The sequence below is a fragment of the Ranitomeya imitator genome, chromosome 1, assembly GCF_032444005.1.
Source record: "Ranitomeya imitator isolate aRanImi1 chromosome 1, aRanImi1.pri, whole genome shotgun sequence".
Classification (NCBI taxonomy): domain Eukaryota; kingdom Metazoa; phylum Chordata; class Amphibia; order Anura; family Dendrobatidae; genus Ranitomeya; species Ranitomeya imitator.
In genome coordinates this window covers 1,144,954,228-1,144,978,050 of record NC_091282.1, presented here as the reverse complement: position 1 = coordinate 1,144,978,050, position 23,823 = coordinate 1,144,954,228, and the positions used below count along the sequence as shown (strand labels likewise).

Sequence of the window (23,823 nt, the reverse complement as noted above, 5' to 3'; positions counted from 1 at the left end):
ATGTTACATTTTAAATGTTTTTCACATATAATATCAGCATGCCTGAAATGAATGTTCTTCCATTAAACCCTGTGTTGCCTTTGTGCTGTTTTTTCCCCACAAAAAATTAACATTTTACAGTAATGGCATGTGCACACGTTGCGGAGTTGTCGCCGTTTTTGCTTTTTTTTTTTCTGTGCAGATTTGTCGCAAGACCTGAAGGGTTTCCTGATTCCAGCCAAGTGAATCAGAATCCTGAAGTCTCATGCACGCATTGCTTATTTTTAACTTGCAGATTAAATGGGTGGGGCAAAAAAATCTGCACCAAAAACACGTCAAAAATACATTAAAAAAGTGTGTTTATGCCAAGAGATCTAGAAATGGTGCAGAAATATCTGCGCCAAATACTTAATGTGACACATACCCTAATACATATATGTCAGACTTTGGGTAGGGGGCCAAATCTGGCCCTCAGGGTGAGTATATTTGGCCTGTGATGCTGACACTTTGGGTATATGCACACGCTGCGGATCCGCAGCGTTTCTGCAGCTAGTAGTGACTGGTGCTGTGGAGACGTAGATGAGATGAATCTGTGCTGCACTTTATGCACATGCCCAGTGCTGTGGGGCTGGAGTGGAGATGAATCTGTGCTGCACTTTATGTACATGCTCAGTAGTGATCAGTGCTGTGGAGTCGGAGTGGAGATGAATCTGTGCTGCACTTTATGTACATGCCCAGTAGTGACCAGTGCTGTGGAGTCGGAGTGGAGATGAATCTGTGCTGCACGATATGTACATGCTCAGTAGTGACCAGTGCTGTGGGGCTGGAGTGGAGATGAATCTGTGCTGCACTTTATGTACATACTCAGTAGTGACCAGTGCTGTGGGGTCAGTGTGGAGATGAATCTGTGCTGCACTTTATGTACATGCCCAGTAGTGACCAGTGCTGTGGAGTCGGAGTGGAGATGAATCTGTGCTGCACGATATGTACATGCTCAGTAGTGACCAGTGCTGTGGGGCTGGAGTGGAGATGAATCTGTGTTGCACTTTATGTACATACTCAGTAGTGACCAGTGCTGTGGGGTCAGTGTGGAGATGAATCTGTGCTGCACTTTATGCACATGCTCAGTAGAGATCAGTGCTGTGGAGTCGGAGTGGAGATGAATCTGTGCTGCACGATATGTACATGCCCAGTGCTGTGGGGCTGGAGTGGAGGTGAATCTGTGCAGCATGTTATGCACATGCTCAGTAGTGACCAGTGCTGTGTGGTTGCGTAAATTGAGGAGTTGTAGTCAGAGGTTTGACTTACCAACTGCACAACCCTGGCATGGAGGGCTGTGTGGGGATTACAGGTGGAGAACCATACTGTAATGGGGTCACCATTCTTTGTCGGGGGAATTGAGGGGGTACAGTAGGATCATCATACCGTGCGTGTGGAGAAATTCACTGTGGGGGTATCATACTGTGTTTGGGGGCACTTTTGTTTGCATCACACTTTATTATCTGTAAGGTTTTTTGGCCTTCATTATTACATAATTAGATTAGGCCACATGCTTTTTACTGCTCTTACATAACGTATTATAATATTACAATATTTTATTCTAAGATCTCTTAATAAAAATGTACTTTGTTTGTGGGGCGACCACTTTAAGACTTGCTTCCATATGAAAAAGTTCATAGTTATAGACCAGAAAAAGAAAAAAAGTGAGCGGCACAGCTCGACTTTGCAGAGATTATAAACTCAATGTGGAGAGTTTCCCAACAAAAGGTAGTCCGATCAGGTGAAAGGCGGTGCTTGCGTGAAACAAAGTGTCCATGTAAATAAAAAAATAGAAAAAACGCAATAGCACTCACCAATCAGTGGCAATTCAAACGTCCTTTATTAGAACATGCAGCAAATCATCTTCACGGTTCAAGGGAGGGAGTGAAAGTAGGAGTGCGACAGGCAAGACGACGACGATCGTTTCGTGCTAATACCAAGCGCTTCCACGGGTCTGAAACCTTCTTGCCTGTCGCACTCCTACTTTCACTCCCTCCCTTGAACCGTGAAGATGATTTGCTGCATGTTCTAATAAAGGACGTTTGAATTGCCACTGATTGGTGAGTGCTATTGCGTTTTTTCTATTTTTTTAAGTTCATAGTTATATTTGATAAGTAGAACCTTCCTCAATTGTGACATTTTTGAATAAATATCAAGGTCGGCCCACGACTCTGTCCAAGCTTTTAATCTGCGCCTCTGTGTATTTGACTTTGACGTCCATTGGCCTGACAGTAAATTAATGCAAACTAATTTTTTTTCCTTGTGGATTTTTAGCATAAAAGCTTTTTTTTTTTTTTTTCAAAGTTGCAGCATGTCAATTTGTTATGAGCTTTTGAAGTATTTTTCACCAATTCAAACAATTGGAGGGAAAAAAAATGCACATAATTATTAAAACATAACACTGATTTTTTTAATGCAGAAAAATCCACTGCAGATTCTCAACGTGTGCACATAGCCTGAGTTTGCAAAAGTTAAAGGGGTTGGCCACTACTCTACATGGGAACTAACGGCCATAGATGCCACTTCATGAAATACTTTGAAAATAGAGTGATGGGTTCATGTCCAAAACCACAAGAATCCGCTGTGGCTGCTTTTTACAGGTTGCGAGAATTTAAAGTTTTCCACCATCTGTGAGGTAGGAGATAAGGTATTGATTGCTGGCGGCCACAACTATTGAGAGGGAGCAGAACTCTGCGATAAGGTGCACATACCTCTGTTCATTGTCTATAGGCCTGCTGTACTTTCTCCAGCAGTCACATAGACAAGGATAGAAGTGGAGGATGAGCACGCACCATTTGATAGGGCTCTGCATCACCCCACTGTTGGGATCCCCAGTGATCAGCAAGCCGTCTCTTGTGGATTGGAGATTGTTTACAATTCCAAGAATAACTCTGTAAACATTCATTTAATTTTGCAGGGAACCATCAATTTCAACTTAAACGTCAAGGGCCCAATTCAAAGTTTTAACTCCAGAATTTAAGATGTATGCCTCTTAATGTGCTCAGTTATCAGAGGTGTTATCTGAGCATGCTTGTGTGCTAGGAGTCCCCACGGCTGCATGTCTCATGGCTGTCCAACAGCAGCAACACATACTGGCACTGCCTAACAAACCGTTAATCCCTGTATGTATTGTGGCTGTCAAACAGCCGCGGGGACTCAAACACATTATTCGAGCACGGCGAAAAAAGTACTTGTCATGTAATCTTTTTTTTTTCATAGGGGCTTTATTCTGCAAATTGTGAATATTGCGTAAATTTTTCTTGTTACATTTAGGTGAATTCTTCTTGAAGAATTTGGTTCAGAAAAGGAAAATAAAAGCCGCATAAACGTTAGTGTGGAACGATATGGGCTTAGAAATGAATGTGAGCTCATTAGTAGCCATCGATAATGTGCCCTATGGTGCGGTACAACAAAGGTTTGGGAATATCGGCTGGAATCTTCCTGATGCTTCTGATTGTAAAGAAACATTTAATTTAATTCAAACCTTTAAAAGTCTAAAGATATAATGAAGACTTCAGCAGGAGCAAACCCGCAGGGGCGGAGTCCTCTGTCAGCCAATCAGATCGCAGATGAAACTTTATTCCACTACTGTCGGCAGTTTTGCTTTTTTCTGTGACATTGGACAGCATGCTGCTCGTTCTGTGTGACCTAGTAGATGATTTACATTATTTTATTATAATTATTTAAGAAAACAAAATTACTGTCATCATAACACAAGGATATTCTTGGACTCCATAATAAAGTTTAATGAAACTGGCATTTTTTTAAATTAAATGTCCTCTCTATTATAGCATTCCTCCTCTATGCACACAACTATACAGAAGAAGGTTTTTTTTTATCCTTAATTTCCATTGTGGTTGGAATTAATTTGTGATCAGCACAATTTTTCTTTATATTGAAAAGAATTCTTGCAATTTTCACCCCAAACCTCCTATTAGGATGAGCCCGCTTGCCCTGTAGGATCATTTCTCAGTCACTTAATTATTAGAACGACCTCATAAATAACACTGGATCCACCATTGAGGTAAGTGGTCACATCTCACCCCCTCCCCCTCCCTGCCCAATGACTTGCATGAGTAGCAAAGCATTGCCTGTCACATCAGATGGAGCCTGTCGCCACATACTCTCACCTTGAGTCATTAAGTTCACCAAAAATGGGACAAACGACAAAATTATTGATGGAATTCTTTATTTTAGAAATCACATTTTTCTTTCAAAGTATAAAAATTGAACATGAGACATAAAACCGCATTACCAGCGACTCTCATACTCCAAGCAATCAAACATCATCTTAACTTCTAGCATTAAAACCATTTCCTCCTGGATTGCTGCGCCCCCTTTAATCAGCTGCTTGGTGTTGGTGCCAGCAGTTAGATCCCCCCCAACAACATGATATTTATTGCCTGTCATTAGAATAGGTCATCAGTATTGAAGTCCTGGAAAACGACTTTTATTAAAAAAAAAATACATATATAATACATTCCCTTTACGTAGTAAAAACTTACAATATTGGTCTGCCATATCCCGTAAGCCCTTCAGAGGACGCTGGCCTTTTTATTGCACTTATTGCCACCCTATTTGTTTCCACATGCAACCATGTGTACAATTTTATTACAGGGGTTCTTCGCCTGAAGAGGATAAAATTAATACATAAATGCATGTATTTGGAGTTAAAAATTTTTTTTTTTGAGCAATGGGTTTCATTAAAAATTTGGCACCGTCTAACTTCTATAGCGTTTGTGTTGCATTGTGTACAGAAAGAGTTAACTGACAAGCGATCAGTGAGCTCGTTCTGTCGGGGTCGTCACGACAATACCCTTCATCCACCAGTCATTCCAAATCAGATTTAAAGCAGTGGTACCGGAGTGAAGAATGAGTCAGACAAAATGCTGGTTCAAACTCATTGCCTGCTTATGCTTCCACACGTAGTGGTAACCTCACAGCAACTGAACTCTTTATTTCATATACACAACATTATATGGTCCATTGGGGGAAGGTGTGCAGAGGGCGGGGTTAGGCGGGGTTTAAGCAATGTATCTAGTATTCAGTCCCTCTGATTGGCCTGACATCATCTGATGAATCTTCCTTTGTCCACATCTTGTTAAGTTTCGATTTCCAGAGAAATGATACTTTAGCTTCAGAAACGAAAGTAGATTCTTGGCAAGAACAAAAACTAAGGCAAAGGTGAATACTGGCAGCCATCTTAAATACAATTACATTTGCATTGGCAAGTATGAAGGGAAAAACTTATTGTTTCACAGCATAAGAATACATAAAGTACAAAAGAGTATAAAGACATATATTTTTACCTTGACAATCCCCCCTAAACACTAAGTTTTTCCCTAAAAAGAAAAATCCTTCGAGACTGTCCATGTGATGGGGAAAGGGGAGGTGGATTTCTTCATCCAGACACCTCAGAAGCTCTCCCCTTGTGAGAGGCCTCCAGGCAGCTGAACCCTTCACTAGCTTCACATGGAGTTCTCCTACTGTCCCTAAACTAAATCTTTTTACATCATCTGAGAGTAAGGGGTATTGTCTAACTTCTTGAGGGGGACGTACTTAGGGATTTCCCCCGGATCAGTGCCATCGCACTCTGGTGGGTCTACTTCTTGGTTGAGGAAGGTGCCAGTCGGAGTTGCCTCAGTGATAACCTTTTTATACAGGGGAATAACACAACAGAGAATTATCGATCCAACTACAAGAAGGGCAATCAGTACCAGACAAGCTTGTTGAAGGAATCCTTTGAGCCCACCCAACCAACCGGAAAAGAAAGATGTGTCTACTCCAACATTAGATTCTAATTCTGCTGCTAACCCATTTAACTTTTTAAGGGCTATCATGGTCTTTCCATTTACCCCAGAGTTCTGAGGGATATAGGTACAACATTCCTCTCCCACCATCCCACAGACTCCTCCTTTCTCAGCTAAGATCATATCAAGGGCTAGTCGGTTTTGGAGGGTCATTCTAGTGTTAGGGCTCAGTTCCTCAACTATACCTTGGAAAGCATCACAGATAAAATTGACAAACCTTTGTTCACTGTAATATATGTAATTGATCCAATCAACATTTTATTAATCTGCACTTGTGGATTAAAGAAGTAAAGCCAGCATAGATCTGGTTCTGGGCTTTAAATTGGTCAGGCAACCCCCTTGGCACTCCAATAGCATCAACATATACTAATGGATCTTCTTCATAACTCATGTGGAGCTGATCGAGACTTCTCTTTCTGGTATATTCATCAGGTGTCTCTGGATCCCAAGGTAAAATCTTGAACTGCATAGCTAGTTTAACAAGGGTGCATTGACCTGTCCAGGTATTAGGCATTGTATTGTAAATGTTGTCCCCGGCCCCGTCGGGTCCCTCCGCCTCCCCGGCCCCGTCGGGTCCCTCCGCCTCCCCGGCCCCGTCGGGTCCCTCCGCCTCCCCGGCCCCGTCGGGTCCCTCCGCCTCCCCGGCCCCGTCGGGTCACAATTTTTGCAGCTAAAGCACAGGGGCTTTTGGTACAAAATGTGTTTTGCTTTTTTGTCATTAATCTGTCTTTAATGTTTAATTTATTGTTTTGATTTCTTAATCTCTTTATTATTCATTTGTATGTATGCATATATTTATATATCTCTTCTTTATTTCTAACTATTTGACTTGTAATAAACTTGTTTGACAGCTATGAGTTGAGTTTTCATTTCTATAATTCTTAAGCGCTGGGTGGTACTAGTGGAGGGTAACGCAGTTGGATCTGTATCAGGCTGAGTTACACATTGCAGGTTATTGGGGAAACGATCTGTAGGGACGTCCTCCCCAGTAGACCAGACCCGCACTTCCATGTAGCCCATACAGCCGGACTAGCTGTATGTTTTTTTTTTTTTTGTTTTTTTTTTAAGTCCATAATTGTTTTTTCTTTAAAATACATAAGCTGGTTTTCTATGAGGGTTTTACTGCTGCTGGTACTGATGGGACTGGCTGTGACATTTTCCAGAGGAATAATGTATCTCTGGAATGTTAGGCAATATTCACATTTTAATTTTTTTGTACTAATGGTTTACAAAATTCTGACGACCTGTGACACAGCTGGAATGAATATGTCGAATGTATTTGTCTTGCTCTATCAATTAAGGAATGTTTCCCTTAGACCTCCTGGAGACTTCACAACCCTGGATCAGACCTAAATCACAGGACAATAAAACCTCACCCTCCTCATCTATGAACTGCTGCAATATTTCTGGCCACAACTGTTTCCCCCTCCCATATTGATAGTTCTGCATCACTTGTCTTATTTATGGCCAGTTCTGTATAATATGTGACTCTTCACATTTTATCTCGCTTTTGTTAGCATAAAAATCTGATGAGGGCAATCCTGTAAATGTCGGCTGCCCTCAGAGCAATGTTCTTCTATCAGGCCGGGCAGATCTGTATTCAGCTGCAATGTGACTGAGATCAGATGGGTGTGAGCAGAAAACATAGGATGCCGTACGGCCCATCAGTGCGACATTTATAAAGATACAATTCTGTAATATGGAAAACTGGAAATGGTCCTGTAAGATTAATAAAAACTGGGCTAATACACCAATGAGAAGTGGGAACAAATCGTGGATCCGTTCTGGATGAGAGTGGGAGTGCTTTCTGTATCCACTGCTGTAAGCCTCCTCCTATACTGAGCCAGATAAAGACCGGAGGAGACTCCCAAGACGCTGGCTGCAATCATTGTTACACTTCTCCTTTAAAAGGGTATCAACCACTAATGATTCTCAAATTTTATTTTTTTTTTTAATAGAAAAATTTAGACAATTACCATATACTGTTTATTTACCACCCTTGTGCAGCATGCTGTAATAACCTGATGCATGCTGCCAGTAATGAAGCATGGTTCAGAGTGCCCTAATTCAGCCTCTTCTCTACTGGGAATTATTGTTGGGGGAGTGACATGAGGAGAGCATCAAATGAAGGTTGTGGTGGAGGTGACATAGTTGATCTGGCCCGTTACGTGTCTACATGAAACCCGTTCCTCTGGTGCATGCAGTCCACGGGATGTTGTGCACCATATCCTAGGCATGAGCACCGCTGGATGGATTGTGAGGCAAGAACATGTGCAGACGGTGTTTGGATGGCTGAGAGCGCCTCTAGTTCCTTCCAATGGGTCCACTGCTGAAAGCGCAGTTTTCACCTGAGGACCGTGGGCATCTTTCTACCACCTCATCCCCTTGCAAATCGGCCAAGCAGTATCGGCCCAAAGTCATGAAGCAGTCTCTTCTGATTTTTTTTTTTTTTAACATTTTAACCTGAGCACCACCTGCATCTGAGTTCTAAGTACGAGCTGCAGTAGAGTAGACACCTTAAAAAACATGACAGATGTGAGCTTTCCTCCTGCTCCCTCTTCTGCTGCGGTCTTGACCTCTTCATCCAGCTCACGAACAACAGCCTACCCGCAAAGACAGGATGTGACAGCACCACCACCAGCAGTGTCACCAAGCATCTCCACCCTGTCCCATGGAAGTGTTCATCTCTCCATCACCCAAACCCCATAAAGAGGAAATACCCCACTACCCGCCCACAGGCCCTGGTCCTGAATAACAGAATTTACTAATTCCTGGCCTTTGAAACACTGCCTTTCCAGCTGATGGAGAAAAACCATTTAAAAAAAAGATGGTGGTGGCTGTTGCGAAGTACGTGGCTCTCATCCACCACTAATGTTTCAAGTTGGCCATCCCTGCCCAGCACACACATGTTGCAACCAAAATCAGGTGTGCACTGTGCAACGCCATCAGTGGCACGGTCCAGATAACTACCGATACGTGGACCAGTAAGTATTGGCAGGGACGTTACATCTCCCTATCTGCACACTGGGTAAATGTGGCAGCTGGGACAGAGGAGGAAGGCGTCCAAGCGCATGTCCTACATCTATTGTTGGACATTGCTCTGCCCATGTGGCCTACTCCACTTACTCCATCACCTAGCAGTAAGACTAGCACCTGCAACTTCAACACAGCCAGGGGGAAAAGACAGTAGGCTGTTCTCAAACTCATCATTTTGGGGGACAAGTTCCATACTGCGCAAGAGCTGTGGACAAGAAATAAACGAGACTGATGAGTGGTTGGTGCCGCTGGACCTAAATCCAGACCTGGTGGTGTGCAATAACGGGCGGAATCTGGTAACAGCTCTAGGCCTAGCTGGTTTGACCACATCCCTTGCCTGGCACATGTGTCAAGTTTGGTGGTGCAAATCTTTCTTAAAAATTACCCATATGTGAGAGGTCGTCTGTGCACGATTATGGCGTTCACACCCTGCAGCTGCTCGACGGTCTGCGCTGCAGCTTCACTTCTACCTTCTCGATCATCGCCTCATATGTGACATCAACAAGGTGGAACTCAAAAGGTGAATACGCTGTAGAGGCTGTGCGAGCAGAAGCAATACTGGAGTTTCAGCTGCAGCACGCACGGGCGAGTAGCTCTGTGGAACAACACTTCACCATGTCGTGAACACAACAGGGTGGCACTCAAAGTAGCTCACGGGCATCACTGGAGCATGGCAGGGAGGACATAGACCATACACCTCCCACAGAGGACAGTTTGTCTTTGCCTCTGGGCAGCCTGGCATGAATTATTATTATTTATATAGCATAATTAATTCCATGGTGCTGTACATGAGAAAGGGGTTACATACAGAGTTATAGATATCATTTACAGTGAACAAATTTACAATGACAGACGGGTACAGAGGGGAGAGGACCCTGTCCTTGCGGATTTATGTTCTATGGGATAATGGGGAAGAGACAGAAGGTCGGGGGTGCAGCAGCTCTGGTGGTGGGGAGGCGGCAGAATGGTTATTGCAGGCTGTAGGCTTTCCTGAAGAGATGGGTTTTCAGGTTGTATGAAGGATCCGAGGGTGGTGGCACTGGTGGCTAATCAGACGTGTTGAGGTGTTGAATTCCAGAGGATGGGGGATATTGGGGAGAAATCTTGGAGGCGGTTGTGTGAGGAATGAATAAGTGTGGAGGAGAGTAGGAGGTCTTGGGAGGATCGAAGATTACGTGAGGGAAGATATTGGGAGAATAGTTCAGAGATATAGGGAGGGGACAGGTTGTGGATGGCTTTGTAGGTGAGTGTTAGTAGTTTGAATTGGATTCGTTGGGGAATTGGGAGCCAGTGGAGGGATTTGCAGAGGGGAGGAGAGAGGTGGATTAGCCGGGCAGCAGAGTTGAGGACAGACTGGAGTGGTGCAAGAGAGTTAGCAGGGAGGCCACAGAGGAGGGTGTTGCAGTAGTCGAGGCGAGAGATGATGAGGGCATGCACAAGCGTTTTAGTAGATTGAGGGCAGAGGAAGGGACGGATTCTGGCAATATGTTTGAGTTGGAGGCGACAGGAGGTGGCAAGAGTTTGAACATGCGGTTTGATGGACAGGGCAGAGTCGAGAGTTAGGCCGGCGTCACACTAGCGAGTTTTACGGATGTATGAGAGGTGTAGAAAATACGGATTGCACACGGTACAATGATTCTCTATGGCCCAGCTCCTATCTGCCGTATTTTATAGATCCGTATTATACGGTCATTTACGGCCGTAGAAAATCGCAGCATGCTGCGTTTGTCAGCGTATTGCGCAAAAAAAAAAAACGCCAATGAAAGTCTATGGGGGCGAGAAAAATACGGATTACACACGGACCAACAGTGTGACTTGCGAGAAATACGCAGCGGTGTTCTATAGAAAAGCCGGCAATTCAGTGCGGTGTACAGTTAAATCTCACTGACAGGTTAGAATAGAATAGCTAAAATAAATGTCAATACATAGTATAGGGATATATATATATATATGTCAGTGAGACACACACACACATATATATATATATTAATATTCCATGCAGCGCTAGATAGCAGAAAAGCCGGTAATTCAATTGCCGGATTTTCCTATCTCCTTCCCCAACCCGACATGATATGAGACATGGTTACATACAGTAAACCATCTCATATCTCTTCTTTTATTACATATTCCTCTTTAGTAATGTAAGAAGTGTCTTGGTGTAAAATTTGGGGGCTCTATCTATTAAATTAAAGGGTAAAATCGCGGAAAACATTGTCGTGGGCTCCCACGCAATTTTCTCCGCCAGAGTGGGAAAGCCAGTGACTGAGGGCAGATATTAATAGCCTGGAGAGGGACCATGGTTATTGCCACACCCCCCCCCCCTCCAAGCTTAAAACATCTGCCCCCAGCCACCCCAGAAAAGGCACATCTGGAAGATGCGCCTATTCTGGCATGTAGCCTCTCTCTTCCCACTCCCGTGTAGCGGTGGGATATGGGGTAATGAAGGGTTAATGTCACCTTGCTATTGTAAGGTGACATTAAGCCAGATTAATAATGGAGAGGCTTCAATTATGACACCTATCCATTAATAATCCAATTGTATGAAATGGTTAATAAAACACACACATTATTGCAAAGAATTTTAATGAAATAAAGACACAGGTTGTTTTAGTATTTTATTATACTCTTAATCCACCTGAAGACACTTGTCACCTGAAACAAAGTTAAACAAAACAAACAACAATATTCCATACCTTCCGTCGTTCAGTTTTGTCCCACGCTTTAAATCCATCTGAAGGGGTTAAATCATTTTACACCCAGTAGCTCTGCTAATGCAGCTGTGCTCGTGGCTGTAAAAACCCGGGGAATTAATGGAATGTGGGGGAATGACCTGTAGTTACCTCAAGTCGCGGTGATGCGCCCTCTGCTGGATGTCCTCATATGAACTCGAGCCTGGGAACTTTTCAGAATATTTTCCCATCCGCGAGGCAGCGGATTTCAGGTGTGGGAGAGAGCGTGATGCCGCTTACCATAATAGATAGATCAGGTAGGGGGGTTAGGCGAGATGGAGGAAAGATGATAAGTTCGGTATTTTCTACATTGAGTTTTAGGAAGCGAGAGGTGAAGAAGGAGGATATGGTTGATAGACACTTCTGCTGGTTGTCCTCATATGATCTCGAGCATGGGAACTTTTCAGAATATTTTCCCAGCCTCGAGGTCTTATGAGGACAACCAGCAGAGGGCGCATCACCGCGAATGGAGAAACTACAGGTCATTGACCTACTTTCCATTCATTCGCTGGGGTTTTACAGGCAGGAGCACAGCTGCATTATAGCAGAGCTCCTGCCTGTAAAATATTTTAACCCCTTCAGATGGATTTACATCGTGGGACGTGACAGATCATCAGAAGGTATGAGATATTGTTTTTTTTATTTTTCCTTTGTTACAGAGCGAGGGTCTTCAGGTGGATTACCAGGATAATAAAATATTCCAACAACCTGTGTTTGTATTTCATTAAAAGACTTTGTAATAATGTGTGTGTGTGTGTGTGTGTGTGTGTGTGTGTGTGTGTGTGTGTGTGTGTGTGTGTGTGTGTTTTTTAACCATTTCATACAATTGGATTAATAATGGATAGGTGTCATAATTGAAGCCTCTCCATTATTAATCTGGCTTAATGTCACCTTACAATAGCAAGGTGACATTAACCCTTCATTACCCCATATCCCACTGCTACACGGGAGTGGGAAGAGAGTGGCCAAGTGCCAGAATAGGCGCATCTTCCAGATGTGCCTTTTCTGGGGGCAGATGTTTTTAGCCAGGGGGGCCAATACCCATGGACCCTCTCCAGGCTATTAATATCTGCCCTCAGTCACTGGCTTTACTACTCTGGCGGAGAAAATTGCACGGGAGCCCACGCCAATTTTTTCCGCCATTTAACCCTTTAATTTAATAGCTAGAGCGCCCAAATTTTGCACATACACACTACTAGCATTAGTAGTGTGGAATATGCAAAAAAATGGGGATATGCGATGGTTTACTATATGTAAACCATGTCTCATATCATGTCGGGTTTAGGAAGGAGATAGCTTTAAAGCCGGTAATTCAATTGCCGGCTTTTGCTATCTCGCGCTGGATGAAATATTAATATATATACATATATGTGTCTACTGACATATATATATATATATATATATATATATATATATATATATATACATATATATATATATATATACTAGCTATTGAACCCGTTCTACGCCCGGGTGGCGAGCATTTATATTGGTATATGGTCTCCATCCTGGTATGTGCTGCTCCATCCTGCGACCCCATCCTGTCATGTGCTGCTCCCATCCTGCGTCTCCATCCTGTCATGTGCTGCTCCATCCTGCGCCCCCATTCTGACATGGGCTGCTCCCATCCTGCCACACTCAGCTCTGCTACATCTGCCACACTCAGCTCTGCTACATCTGCCACATTCTGCTCTGCTACGTTTGCCACACTCTGCTCTGCTACATCTGCCACACCCTGCCTGCTACATCTAGTAACATAGTAACATAGTAACATAGTAACATAGTTAGTAAGGCCGAAAAAAGACATTTGTCCATCCAGTTCAGCCTATATTCCATCATAATAAATCCCCAGATCTACGTCCTTTTACAGAACCTAATAATTGTATGATACAATATTGTTCTGCTCCAGGAAGACATCCAGGCCTCTCTTGAACCCCTCGACTGAGTTCGCCATCACCACCTCCTCAGGCAAGCAATTCCAGATTCTCACTGCCCTAACAGTAAAGAATCCTCTTCTATGTTGGTGGAAAAACCTTCTCTCCTCCAGACGCAAAGAATGCCCCCTTGTGCCCGTCACCTTCCTTGGTATAAACAGATCCTCAGCGAGATATTTGTATTGTCCCCTTATATACTTATACATGGTTATTAGATCGCCCCTCAGTCGTCTTTTTTCTAGACTAAATAATCCTAATTTCGCTAATCTGCCACACTCTGCTCTGACCCGCTCGGCCCGCTGCCTCTGACCCGCTCGGCCCCGCTGCCTCTGACCCGCTCGGCCCTGCTGCCTCTGACCCGCTCGGCGCCGAGTTCTGGGGGGCCTGAGCAGGCGGGGACACCGGCGCGCTGTGGGGGTCAGGTGCCGGTATCGCCGCCAGCTCAGGCCCCCCAGCACTTACTATATTCACCTGTCCTCCGTTCCACCGCTGCGTGCCGCCATCTTCCCGGTCCTCTGGCTGTGACTGTTCAGTCAGAGGGTGGCGCCGGCGCGCATTAAGCGCGTCATCGCGCCCTCTGAACTGAAGGTCACAGGCCGAGGACCAGGAAGATGGCGGCGTGCAGCGGTGGAACGGGACAGGTGAATATAGCCGATAATCACCCTCCTGGCGGTCCCTGACTCTCCGGTGGAGATCGCGGGGTGCGTTCAGTGTTAACGCATACCGCGATCTCCCGGGAGCGTCACTCTGTGAGGCCCAGACTGCGCCGGCGCTTGCGCAGTCTATAAAGGCTTCGGACAGAGTGACGCTCCCAGCATTATATTATAGATATCTATATATATAATTGCCTAAGGGTTTTTCCGTCTGTCTGTCTGTCTGTCTGTCCTGGAAATCCCGCGTCTCTGATTGGTCAAGGCCACCAGGCCTCGACCAATCATCAACGGGCACAGCGACGATGATGTCATAAAGGTTGCCTCGACCAATCAGCGACGGGCACAGTCTGCCGCGAATTCTGGAATCAACATTGTCCATATACTACGGGGGCATGCATATTCTAGAATACCCGATGCGTTAGAATCGGGCCACAATCTAGTATATATATATATATATATATATATATATATATAGACAGTATATATGTTGTTACGATTTTTTGAGCACATAGATCCATTGTATGTCCATATGTCGGTTTTGCAAGCCTGCGAGAAAATCTTGCAGTACGGATGCCATACGGATTACATACGGAGGATGCCATGCGCAAAATACGCTGACACATCCTGCCTACGGAGGAGATACGGACCACTATTTTGGGGACTTTTCTGCGTATTACAGCCGTAAATTACGGACCGTATTGTCTTACGCCGAGTGTGACGCCGGCCTAAGGGTGGCATGGAAGCCACCACCTGTGAGGTCACTGGAGATTACAGTTTGCGGTTATCACAGAACCCTCTGAGCTGTCAACTGTCACTTGAGGTGAACTCAAGGAGCACAGTGACCGGCAATACGCATAACCTGGCGGAAACATTGTAGTAGGTTGGATTGCCGGACTGCCCCATGCGTGACACAGGGGCACTACAGTACGGAAGTCCGACAGTGAACCAGTGGAATCATTACAGTGCATCAGATGGTGAATCACTGTTGGACTGCGTTGCCCACTAGAATTTGTTACATACAGCAAGCTAAATCTAAGTGGGCAGAAGGACCTGGTGTTTTAGCTTACTAAGGCTAGGGTCACATTGCGTTAGGGCAGTCCGTTTAGCGCATAGCGCTATGGACTGCGCTAACGCAACGTCCCAAAAGGGATCGCATTAGCCGATCCTGCTAGCGCAGATCCCCGATCTGCGCTAGCGAGGAACGGACCGCGAACGCTGCAAGCAGTGTTCGCGGTCCGTCACTCAAATCGCTAGCGCACGCCCAATATACAATACAACATAACGCAATGTGACCCTAGCCTAAGTCTGGTATTAAACCACTTCAAGGGACCTGGTCCTTTATCCCACTTGGATTTAGCTTTCTCACAGTGAGCAGGCTAAATTCAAGTTGGCAGAAGGACCTGGTCTTTTAGCCTGCTAGATCTAGTAGATCATCTTTCGTCGCAATGCGTCGGGCCGACGTACCGACGGACGTTGTGAAAGTTTTGCACGACGTGGGCAGCGGATGCAGTTTTTTGACGCATCCGCTGACCATTCTGCAGTCTGGGGAGGAGGGGGCGGAGTTTCGGCCGCGCATGCGCGGTCGAAAATGGCGGACGCGACGTACAAAAACACGTTACATTGAACATTTTTTTGTGACGACGGTCCGCCAAAACACGACGGATCCGTAGCATGACGGACGCGACGTGTGGTAAAAAAACGCATCCTGCGAGCACATTTCCAGGATCCGTTTTTGCCCAAAATGACGGATTGCGACGGATTGCAAGAAAAGGAAGTGTGAAAGAGGCCTTAGCCAAATGGGATTTAGCTTTCTCACAGAGAGCAGGCTAAATCCAAGTTGGCAGAAGGATCTGGTCCTTTAGCTTGCTAGGTCTAGTATTAAAACACTCACAGGGACCTGGTCCTTTAGCCAACTGGGATTTAGTTTTCTCACAGAGACCAGGATAAATCCAAGTTGAAAGAAGGACCTGGTCCTTTAGCCTGCTAGATCTATTATTAAAACACTCACAGGGACCTGGTCCTTTAGCCGACCGGGATTTAGCTTTCTCACAGAGGGCAGGCTAAATCCAAGTTGGCAGAAGGACCTGGTCCATTTGGTCAATAATTATAGTATTAACCCCTTCACAACGCATGATGCAGTTACATCATATATCATAGAAATATGAGAAAAAAATATATTGCTTTTGCTCAATTAAAAAAATACACAAATTTGGAATTTAAGTGTTCAGAAAGGTCTGACCAATCAAAATGTAAAATAATCTGATCAGTAAACGGCATAACGAGAAAAAAACTCGAAACACCATAATGACTTTTTTTTTGGTCGCCGCAACATTGCAATAAAATGAAATAAGAGGTGATCAAAACATGGTATCCGCGCCAAAATGGCATCAATAAGAACGTCCCGCCAAAATAAAAAAAAATCCCAAAGGCGATGTGGATGGAAAAATAAGTTATGGGCAGGAAAAAAAAAATATTAAAAAAATGAAAATCGCCGGAGAGTTAAATCACTCCTGTGGTTGTGTGATCTACAAATTACGTCATATATCATAAAAATATAAGAAAAAAAAATATCGCTTTTGCTCCATTAAAAAAAATAAATTGGGAATTGATGTGTTCAGAAATGTCTGACCAATGAAAATATAAAATAATCTGATTGGTAAACGGCATAACGAGAAGTAAACTCGAAACGCCATAATTACGTTTTTTTTGTCGCTGCAATATTGCAATAAAATGAAATAAGAGGTGATCAAAACATGGTATCCGCGCCAAAATGGTATCAATAATAACGTCCCGCCAAAATAAAAAAAAAAATCCCAACGGCGATGTGGATGGAAAAATAAGTTATGGGAAGGAAAAAAAATGTTAAAAAACGGAAAATCGCCCGAGGGTTAAAACACTCCTAGGTGCATGCACGGAAAAAATCTGTGGTCGTGTGATCTACAAAAATGATCACCAGAAAATAAAACGGGACGCGGATGAGATTGGCGCAGAATATTGTACACACTGGGATTAAGGGGAAAATTCTTGCGTATAATCGTCACATATAAATAAATGTGTGATCACGATCAGATGTCATATTTAGTCTGCGGCTCAAAAAAATGACATGACAGGATTCATATCTATCTATCTATATACAATAAGTCCTTCTGTCTACTGGGATTTAGCATTCTTATATAGAGCAGGCTAAAACCAAGTCGGCTAAAGGACCTGGTCCCTCTGCTGACTGGGAAATAGCCGACTCTGTGTGAGAAAGCTAAATCCCAGTGCACAGAAGGACCTGGTCCCTTAGCCGACTGGGATTTAGCTTTCTCTATACTGAGCCGGCTAAATCCAAGTCGGCAGAGGGACCAGGTCCATTAGCCGACTTGGATTTAGCCACAACCGTCGGCTAAAGGACCTCTGCTGACGTCGTGCCCATGTGACCGGAAGGGGTGGCGCTTCTTCCTCCATAGAGCAGACAGAGCAGGGTAGCGTTTAGATTGGAGTTGATTTCTTGAGAGGGAGGAGTGAATCATTGAAATCATGATGTCACCGGAAGGGGCGGGGCCTCCTTTATTGACGAGCCGATAGCAAGGAAGGAAGCTGCTGCAGGAGAAGAGACGCGGGAAATGAGAGGCTGAACCACGGAGCCGTGTGAGAAGAGGACCGAGGGACTGCAGCGTGGAGCAGTGTGAGGAGAGGACCGAGGGACTGCAGCGTGGAGCAGTGTGAGGAGAGGACCGGGGGTCTGCAGCGTGGAGCAGTGTGAGGAGAGGACCGAGGGACTGCAGCGTGGAGCAGTGTGAGGAGAGGACCGGGGGTCTGCAGCGTGGAGCAGTGTGAGGAGAGGACCGGGGGTCTGCAGCGTGGAGCAGTGTGAGGAGAGGACCGAGGGACTGCAGCGTGGAGCAGTGTGAGGAGAGGACCGGGGGGCTGCAGCGTGGAGCAGTGTGAGGAGAGGACCGAGGGACTGCAGCGTGGAGCAGTGTGAGGAGAGGACGGGGGGTCTGCAGCGTGGAGCAATGTGAGGAGAGGACCGGGGGTCTACAGCGTGGAGCAGTGTGAGGAGAGGACCGAGGGACTGCAGTGTGAGGAGAGGACCGGGGGTCTGCAGCATGGAGGTGAGGAGAGGACCCAGGAGCTGCAGCATGGAGCAGTGTGGAGAGGACCGGGGGGCTGCAGTGTGGAGCCGTGTGAGGGGAGGACTGGGGGGCTGCAGCGTGGAGCCGTGTGAGGGGAGGATGGGGGGCTGCAGTGTGGAGCCGTGTGAGGAGAGGACCGGGGGGCTGCAGCGTGGAGAGGACCGGGGGGCTGCAGCGTGGAGAGGACCGGGGGGCTGCAGCGTGGAGCCGTGTGAGGAGAGGACCGGGGGGCTGCAGCGTGGAGCCGTGTGAGGAGAGGACCGGGGGGCTGCAGCGTGGAGCCGTGTGAGGAGAGGACCGGGGGTCTGCAGCGTGGAGCAGTGTGAGGAGAGGACGGGGGGTCTGCAGCGTGGAGCAATGTGAGGAGAGGACGGGGGGTCTGCAGCGTGGAGCAGTGTGAGGAGAGGACCGAGGGACTGCAGTGTGAGGAGAGGACCGGGGGTCTGCAGCATGGAGGTGAGGAGAGGACCCAGGAGCTGCAGCATGGAGCAGTGTGGAGAGGACCGGGGGGCTGCAGTGTGGAGCCGTGTGAGGGGAGGACTGGGGGGCTGCAGCGTGGAGCCGTGTGAGGGGAGGATGGGGGGCTGCAGTGTGGAGCCGTGTGAGGAGAGGACCGGGGGGCTGCAGCGTGGAGAGGACCGGGGGGCTGCAGCGTGGAGCCGTGTGAGGAGAGGACCGGGGGGCTGCAGCGTGGAGCCGTGTGAGGAGAGGACCGGGGGGCTGCAGCGTGGAGCCGTGTGAGGAGAGGACCGGGGGGCTGCAGCGTGGAGCCGTGTGAGGAGAGGACCGGGGGGCTGCAGCGTGGAGCCGTGTGAGGAGAGGACCGGGGGGCTGCTGTGTGGGGTGAGGACCGGGGGGCTGCAGTGTGGAGAGGATCGCGGGGCTGCAGTGTGGAGCCGTGTGAGGAGAGGACCAAGGGGCTGCAGCATGGAGCAGTGTGAGGAGAGGACCGAGGGGCTGCACTATGGAGCCGTGTGAGGAGAGGACCGGGGGGCTGCAGTGTGGAGCCGTGTAAGGAGAGGACCGGGGGGCTGCAGTGTGGAGCCGTGTGAGGAGAGGACCGGGGGGCTGCAGCGTGGAGCCGTGTGAGGAGAGGACTGAGGGGCCGCACCATGGAGCTGAGTGAGGAGAGGACTCGGGTGGCACCATGGAGCCTTGTACAAGGGAATGAGGATGCAGGAATCAATGTGAGTGCTCTGAGGTTGTAATTTGCTGTGAGAAAGCACGGGGTATATAGAGGGGCATCAAGGGGGTTGGTGTGATGGGTCTTGTAGAGGGGCATCCAGGGGGCTGTTGTGAGGAGGCATGGGGTATGTAGAGGGGGCATGGGGCATCCAGGGTGCTGTGGATGGTGTGAGGGGGCATAGGGTATGTAGAGGGGCATCCAGGGGGCTGGTGTGAGGGGGCATGGAGTATGTAGAGGGGCATCCAGGGTGCTGGTGTGAGGGGGCATGGGGTATGTAGAGGGGCATCCAGGGTGCCTTGTGGCTGTTGTTAGGAGGCATGGGGTATGTAGAGGGGCATCCAGGGGGCTGGTGTGAGGAGGTATGTAGAGGGGCATCCAGGCTGCCTTGTGGCTGGTGTGAGGGGGCATGCATCACTGCTCCACCACCGCAACCCCCTCTCAGTAAGTTTTTTTTTTTTTTTTTAGGTTCAGATTATAAGATGCACCCTGTTTTCACACCAATTTTGTGGGGGGGGGGAGGGAGTGTGCGTTAGGGTATGTGCACACGTTGCAGATCTGCCTGTGGAATTTTCTGTGCAGATTCTGCATCTCTTGGCAGAAAAATCTATGCAGATTTGATGCTGATTTTCATGCGGCTTTGTGTGCGTTTTTGTAAGCTAAATAAAGGTCTATTTTTTAACAAAACAAAAAAAAGAATTGTGATGTCATTTCTTGTTCAACCTTTTCCTTTATATACTCCATTGAAGAATAATGTTTACACACACATAGATAGATAATAGATAAATCTATAGATATATAGATAATACCAAGCCCGGAGTTTAGTAATGAACATAATAAAATGGTACATAGAGAGTTAATCCGACCTGTGCCAATCCGACCTGTGACGCCTATGTGGCGTCATGGCAGGATCGCGTTCCTGCAGATCGGGTGAAAGGGTTAACTGAAAATTGGTGAAATATTACAATCCAGCCATGGCCGATGCTGCAATATCATCGGCCACGGCTGGAGACCCCGATCTGCCCCCTCCACTGTCTGACAGCGGCGATCCGCCGCCATCAGTCTTCTCTCCGCCCGCGCCCTCCCGCTGTCCGATCCCACCCCCCCATACTTACCAAGTCCCGGTGTCCCTCCGGGTGTCCGTCTGTCTTCTCCATGGGCGCCGCCATCTTCCAAAAGGGCAGGCACATGTGCAGTGCGCCCACCGAATCGGCCGGCAGATTCATTCCAGGTACATTTTGATCACTGTGATACAACCTATCACAGTGATCAAAATTAAAAAAAATTGTAAATAACCCCCCCTTTATCACCCCCATAGGTAGGCAAAATGATAAAATAAAGAAAATATATTTTTATTTTTCCACTAGGGTTAGAATTAGGGTTAGAATTAGGCTCTGTGCACACGGTGCGGATTGGCTGCTGCGGATTCGTAGCAGTTTTCCATCATGTTTACAGTACCTTGTAAACCTATGGAAAACCAAATCCACTGTGCCCATGGTGCGGAAAATACCGCGCAGAAACACCGCATTGTATGTTCCGCAGCATTTCAATTCTTTGTGTGGATTCCGCAGCGTTTTACACCTGTTCCTCAATAGGAATCTGCAGGTGAAAGGCGCACAGAAAACATTGTAAATCCAGAAGTAAAATACAGTGCGTTTTACCTGCGGATTTTTCAAAAACTGCGGATCCGCAACGTGGCCGGTTAGGGTTGGAACTAGAGTTAGGGTTGGAGTTAGGGTTAGGCTTGTGGTTAGGGTTAGGGGGTGTGTTGGGGTTAGGGTTATGGTTGGTATTAGGCCGGCGTCACACTCGGCGTAAGACAATACGGTCCGTATTTTACGGCCGTAATACGCTGAAAAGTCCCCAAAATAGTGGTCCGTATCTCCTCCGTAGGAAGGGTGTGTCAGCGTATTTTGCACAAGGCATCCTCTGTATGTAATCCGTATGGCATCCGTACTGCGAGATTTTCTCGCAGGCTTGCAAAACCGACATACGGATATACAATGGATCCATGTGCTCAAAAAATAATAAAAACATATATACTGTGTGTATATAATATATATATATATACATATATACCAAAGAACAAAAGAAGTAATGGAGCGCACTCGCTGAAGGTCCGGTGCAGGCAGCCAGGCGCGAAACGGTCGTCGTCCAGCCTCGCTACCTTTCTTTGTTCGGCACCCCCGGTCGTGAAGATGATTTTTACCTTGTGTGAATAAAGTTACCTGCACCGGACCTTCAGCGAGTGCGCTCCATTACTTCTTTTGTTCTTTGGCATCTACACGTGGATTGTTTCCAGCGGAGCTTCGCACCCAGGACCGGACATAGTGGCCCGTCACATACAGGTGAGCGGTTTCCACCATATGCCTTGGTTGTAGTGCTGTCCGGCTGTCTCTCTTGTCTTTTGCATATATATATATATATATATATATGTGTCTCACTCTATATATATATATATATATATATATATATATAATATGTGTGTGAGACACATATGTGTGTGTATATATATATATATATATATATATATATATATATTATTTCATCCAGCGCGAGATAGCTTAAAAGCCGGTAATTCAATTGCCGGCTTTTGCGATCTTCCTAAACCCGACATGATATGAGACATGGTTTACATACAGTAAACCATGTCATATCCCCCTTTTTTTTTTTTTTTTTTTTGCATATTCCACACTACTAATGTTAGTAGTGTGTATGTGCAAAATTTGGCCGTTCTAGCTATTAAATTAAAGGGTTAAATGGCGGAAAAAATTGGCGTTAATTGGTTATTAGCCCCCCCCTCTGGCTAAAAACACCTGCCCCCAGCCACCCCAGAAAAGGCACATCTAGAAGATGTGCCTATTCTGGCACTTGGCCACTCTCTTCCATTCCCGTGTAGAGGTGGGATATGGGGTAATGAAGGGTTAATATTACCTTGCTATTGTAAGGTGACATTAAGCCAGATTAATAATGGAGAGGCGTCAATTATGACACCTATCCATTATTAATCCAATTGTATGAAAGAGTTAAACAAAACACACACATTATTAAAAAGTATTTTAATGAAATAAACACCGTTTGTTGTAATATTTTATTCTCTCAATCCACTGGCTGAAGACCCTCGCTCTGTGACAGAAAAATAATAAACCAACAATATACATACCTTCCGTAGATCTGTAACGTCCCACGTTGTAAATCCATCTGTAGGGGTTAATTTTTTTTTACAGCCAGGATGTATGTAACCATGTCTCATATCATGTTGGGTTTAGAAAGGAGATGGCAAAAGCCGGCAATTGAATTACCGGCTTTTAAGCTATCTAGCGCTGGATGAAATATTAATATATATACATATATGTGTCTCAATGATAGAATAGGTAGATATATATATATCTACCTATTCTATGTGTACACATTTATTCCACCTATTCTATTGTAAGCTGTCAGTGTGATTTTACTATACACCGCACTGAATTGCCGGCTTTTCTCGCTAACACCGCTGCGTATTTCTCGCAAGTCACACTGCTGGTCCGTGTGTAATCCGTATTTTTCGGGCCCCCATAGACTTGCATTGGCGTTTTTTTTTTTTTTTTTTGCACAATACGGTGACAAATGCAGCATGCTGCGATTTTCTACGGCCGTAGAAAGCCGTATAATACGGATCAGTAAAATACGGCAGATAGGAGCTGGGGCATAGAGAATAATTGGGCCGTGTGTAATGCGTGTTTTACGGACGTATTTAATGCGCTCATACGTCTGTAAAACTCGCTAGTGTGACGCCGGCCTTAGGGTTAGGGGTGTGTTAGGTTTGGGATTAGGGTTGGGTGTGTTAGCCTGCGGTCACACTTCACAATGCACGGCGCTGGAGCGATAATTTCATGACGTATTTGCGATGTAGAAGTCGTATGGGACAGTCGTACGGTCATGTCACACAGGGGGTGTTCTCACAATTCAGAGCACATTTTGCATAATCTGTGCGTGACGTTGTTCACGAGGGGCGCAAAGTAATAAATGGGAATGTTAAATAATATTACTAATATAATAATATATTACAACATTTTCGCATGTATACGAATATATAATTTGAATGCGGTTAGGGTGGTTTAAATCGTTTTTTTTTTCTGTTTAATAACTTCATTTTTTATTCTCCCCAGGAGGACAGTGCACCGGACAGTGCACCGGACAGTGCACCGGACAGTGCACCGGACAGTGCACCGGACAGTGCACCGGACAGTGCACCGGACAGTGCACCGGACAGTGCACCGGACAGTGCACCGGACAGTGCGACAAGTCAAATATTGGAGGCTGCACCTGCCCGGACTCAATGGAGGCAAGGTTCAAG

The 23,823-nt window shown here is 46.1% G+C and overlaps 1 protein-coding gene across 3 annotated transcripts in view; it reads left to right on the top strand.

The window, feature by feature from the left end:
* LIAS (lipoic acid synthetase) overlaps nt 1-23,823 on the top strand; it is a 196,097-nt gene that overhangs the window by 20,886 nt on the left and 151,388 nt on the right. Inside the window, exon 11 of one of the 3 annotated variants that reach the window (XM_069744583.1) lies at nt 3,292-3,777. The exons of the other annotated variants lie outside the window; for them this stretch is intronic. Coding sequence (XP_069600684.1) covers nt 3,292-3,344 — 53 coding nt within the window. The 3' untranslated portion in view covers nt 3,345-3,777. Of the gene's footprint in view, nt 1-3,291; nt 3,778-23,823 lie in introns of those variants that run through there. 3 annotated transcript variants of the gene reach the window in all.